At 34.2% G+C, this 4140-nt stretch overlaps 1 protein-coding gene across 1 annotated transcript; it reads right to left on the bottom strand.

The window, feature by feature from the left end:
• Positions 1-716: 716 nt before the first annotated feature.
• LOC18098817 (cytochrome P450 93B2) lies at positions 717-3340 on the bottom strand. The gene is made up of 2 exons (XM_006382568.3): positions 2459-3340; positions 717-1501 (listed from the first exon to the last, which is right to left on the bottom strand). Exons 1-2 carry the CDS (start codon positions 3338-3340, stop codon positions 815-817), a joined length of 1569 nt encoding a protein of 522 aa, XP_006382630.2. The 3' UTR covers positions 717-814.
• Positions 3341-4140: the final 800 nt, after the last annotated feature.

Below are 4140 nucleotides of genomic sequence, written 5' to 3'. Positions count from 1 at the left end.
ACTTATTTACCACAATTTAAAAGAGAAGAATAATAATTTATTTTGATGATTTGACCGAGGAGAATGATAAGTTAATTACACAAGGATTAGATTTTCATTGCAAAGCACTGCAATTATTGTGTTTAATTTGTAAATCCAAGAACTATAATTTAATCATTCTAAACTTAAAAATGAAATGCCATGATCTAAAAAATTAAATTACATAAAACCAGTTATTTTGAATGCTGATACTTTACCTTCGCGCATTTATTGGGGGACGAAGCATGAAATCTTAAATCATGATTTTTTTGGGAGGGTAGATTAGAATAGCCTTTCTAAAATATCACAAATTTTAATCACTGTTTATGATGTTTAGATTTTTAATGATTTTAATAAAAAACCACAAGAGTTTTTAGAAAATATTACATAAACATTTTTAATTCTCAAAATATAACATTTTTTATGTCCACAATATCCTAACCTGTACTAAAAATATCATTAATGAGTATAATTTCTTGTGCTTTTAATACACCTTGAAATATAGATGATCACAATTTTTTATGGAACAACAAAGCATTTATTCTTTTATTTTTTCAGAAAGCAACATTCTCATACTTTTCCTTATAACAAATACAATATAATTTAAAGAAAGGATCACCTACACAAAACCTACCATTGCACCATAGCTGTTTGTGTGCAGGATGGCTTTATTTATACATATAAACCGGAAAAAAAAAAAAAAAAAAAACGCGATACTACATTAATTACCACTGCGTTATTTTCCATCAGCTCTTGACTTTTTCATTTTTGGCAAAGCAATGGGTCAGCTCAGCTATCAACGGAGACCACTTTTTATAAACGCTTGAATGATGTCAGGTTGTCGTGGCACCGGTATGCACACAAGATCGTGAGCCCTTGGAACCGTTAATCCAGGCCTTTCTGTCATATCAACAGCAACATTGCCATTGATTTTCTCCCCCTGTGAGCCAGCCACTTTCCATTCAAAGCACTGAATCATAGCCGGGAGAGTTGTAGACAATTCCTGCATGGCCAAAGCAAGGCCAGGGCAGCTTCTTCTGCCAGTACCAAATGGCAACAGCTGATAATGTTGGCCTTTAAAGTCCACCGAAGCAGATTCATTGCACATATCTCCGTTGGGTTTTAGAAACCGTTCAGGTTCAAATTCCGACGGGTTTGTCCAGTATTTTGAATCTCTTCCGATAGACCACATGTTCACAAATAACAATGAGTTTGCAGGGATTGTATAGCCATTGATCTTGCATTCCTGGGTTGATTTTCTTGAGATCATTGGGATCGGTGGATGAAGCCTGAAAGTTTCCTTGAAGATGGCCTGGAGATAAGGAAGATTTGGAAAGTCTGATTCTTCTACCAGCCTCTTGTTTCCAACAACAGCATCAATCTCCTGCCTTGCTTTCTCAAGGATCTTTGGATGGTTTATGAGCTCAGCTAGTGCCCATTCAGTTGAAGCTGCTGTTGTATCCGTGCCTGCTGTTAAGAAATCCTATAAAAATACTTGCAGTAAGGATTTTGTCACGTATGAATCTTAATACAATGCTAATCTTAGAGGGAATGTTCTTACTTAAATCTCTTATCAGTAAATCATTCCTTGAAAAGTACCATTCATTAAATAGAATCAAATACATAGAGGCATCCACTCATATCTAACGAGTGTCTTCTTAAATAAAACCACCATTCATTCACTGAACGGATGGAACTCGCATCTCCACCTATCTAACAAATGAGTCGACAACATAGTTGTGAGCCTGCCCAGCACGGCGGGCTACCTCGGGCTACGAGTTTTTTTTTAATGATATCATTTCATGATTTGTGTTTTAGGAAAGAAAAAAAAAACACCTAGGTTCATCCTGGATTTACCCTTTCGATCTACGATCTACGAACCTTAATTAATCAAAGCCTGAGTTGAACCCAACCAGAACTCATAACTACAGTTAGTAGACGTGGCAACAATGGGCTATATAAATGGCAAATATTTTTAGTGCATTTCTTTTTCTGGTGAAATTAGGTGTAAATATCATACACTGAATTTATGCATTGGGACTACAAAAATATAGTATAGAGCTATAAAATGACAGTACAAAATTGCCAATGTAAATCGATAGCTACTAGCTAGATTCTCTACAAAATCACAATATAACCCTATGGCGTCATTTTTTTGTACTAGATTCTCTCCCTGATTCATTAATATCGTGACAACATACTGTTCATGAGTCCTTTTCCTTAATTAAGTCACTTCTAATAAAATAACCCATCGGAAAATAGATACTTTACTGAAGGGAGATGGAATAGACAGGGAGGATCCATGAAATTTTTGAATCTGTAAAAATTTCTCTACCAAAGTGAAATTTGATGTCTGTTATTGGAGTTATTTTGGAAAAGCCTTGTAAAAATGAAGAGAAATATCTCTAGTTGCTCGTGGAAGGAGGTTGTACGTTCTTACCAAAACCAAGGCTTTAATGTGATCTCTAGTAAACTCTATCTCTGAGTTTTGAGCTTCCAAAGTATCAAGCATCATGTCCAAAAGATCTCTGGCCTGAACTTTTCCTCCACTTTGCTTTCTCTCAAGCTCACGGTTTGTGATGATATTGTCCAGCAATGCATCAAACCTTGTATGTACATCCTCGGATTTCTTCCTAGAACCCTGAAAGTCAAAGTTCCTGCAAAGCCATATAAAATCCGAGACGTTAAACTCTCCAAATATCTGTGTTACCTCTCGTGCCAAAGTTTTGGCATCTTCACCCTGGCTATCGCTCCCTGAACACCTGATACTTAACATCATTTGAGAAATGATGTTGTTTGATAAGTTTAGCAACTCTTGAGTGACATTAACACTCTCACTGATTTTAGACTTGGTAAGAAGATTTTGAAGAAACTGTTGCAACTCAATTTTTCTTATAGGCTGAAAATGGTTAAGTGCCCGGCTGCTTAAGAGCTCAAATGTGCTCAACCTCTTGAGGAATTTCCAGAGAGGTCCATAGGGTGCAAAGGCAAAGGAAGAGTTATAGGTAAGGAGCTTAATGGCTCGAGAATCCATTTCGCGAGAAGAGAAGATGACGTCGTGTATCTTTAGGAATTCTTTAGCAAGTTCGGGGGAGGAAGCCACGACACATGGGGCAGAACCAAGACGGAGAAAAATTAAGGGACCATAACGAGAAGATATATCACGAAAGGAATGGTGAATTAGGGGTCCAAGGAGATGGAGGTGACCGATGATTGGTAAAGACCGGGGACCTGGAGGAAAACAGGCATGCCTTGGTCTGTTTGTGAAGATCAAGAAAATTGAAAGCAACAGAATGGCAAAACCTATGAGCTCAAGCATCATGCGTATCAAATTCTAAACTAGAATATGAACAAATATGGCATACAGATGAGGTGAATATATAGTGCTAGTAATTATTTTTTTTTAATTAGAAAATCAATTAATGATTTTGACTTTATTTTTTTATTAGAAAATCAATTAATGAGGTGAATGATTATTTTTTTATTAGAAAATCAATTAATTATTTTTTATTTCTTTAGACTTAGTTATGTTCAGATGGTCTCTAAATAAATTTGTTGGACTTTTTGAATAATCTATTAACTGATTCAAACATAACTGTTCAAAACCTTCAAACTCTTCTTATTCACCTAAGACATGAGCTTTTAATTGGTTTAAATAAAAATAATTCACAATTAAATCAAATCATGTTAAGAAATTATTTTTCAAAGTATTTAGCTGGAATTGTTTCTCATATATATTAATTAATGTTGTAAGTTTTTCTTTTCTATCTTGCATGTATTCGTGACAAAAGAAATTTGATATGTGTTTAGCTATTTTTTAATAGGTGAAAAATATTATTATTTATTATTTAAATATATTGATATATAAACAACCAAGGTTTCATAATCATGACGTAAATTTTTAATTACATTCATTTTACAATAATAAACTTGATAGAAAAAAATAAAGGTATTAATTATTTTTAATTAAAAACATTAAAATATTTTATGCTGGCTAATTTTGTAATGTTTTGCCAACACCACCTCATCCTAAAACAGCTGCAACCTGCAAGGAAAATAAAAGAAATGGAATGTACTCCATTAAAATTCTAATACGTGACATGGGAAGAGATAAGCATCTAA

The sequence above is a fragment of the Populus trichocarpa genome, chromosome 5 (genome assembly GCF_000002775.5).
Source record: "Populus trichocarpa isolate Nisqually-1 chromosome 5, P.trichocarpa_v4.1, whole genome shotgun sequence".
Lineage (NCBI taxonomy): Eukaryota > Viridiplantae > Streptophyta > Magnoliopsida > Malpighiales > Salicaceae > Populus > Populus trichocarpa.
The sequence above is the reverse complement of the archived record's forward strand: the minus strand, read 5'-3'. Positions and strand labels throughout refer to the sequence as shown.

Bases quoted from the DNA above. Each gene is read 5' to 3' on its own strand.
- LOC18098817 (XM_006382568.3), bottom strand. From the start codon at position 3,340: ATGATGCTTGAGCTCATAGGTTTTGCCATTCTGTTGCTTTCAATTTTC. The intron at 1,502-2,458 runs GTAAGAACGTAC...GTATTTTTATAG, and splicing joins ACATTAAAGCCTTGGTTTTG to GATTTCTTAACAGCAGGCAC.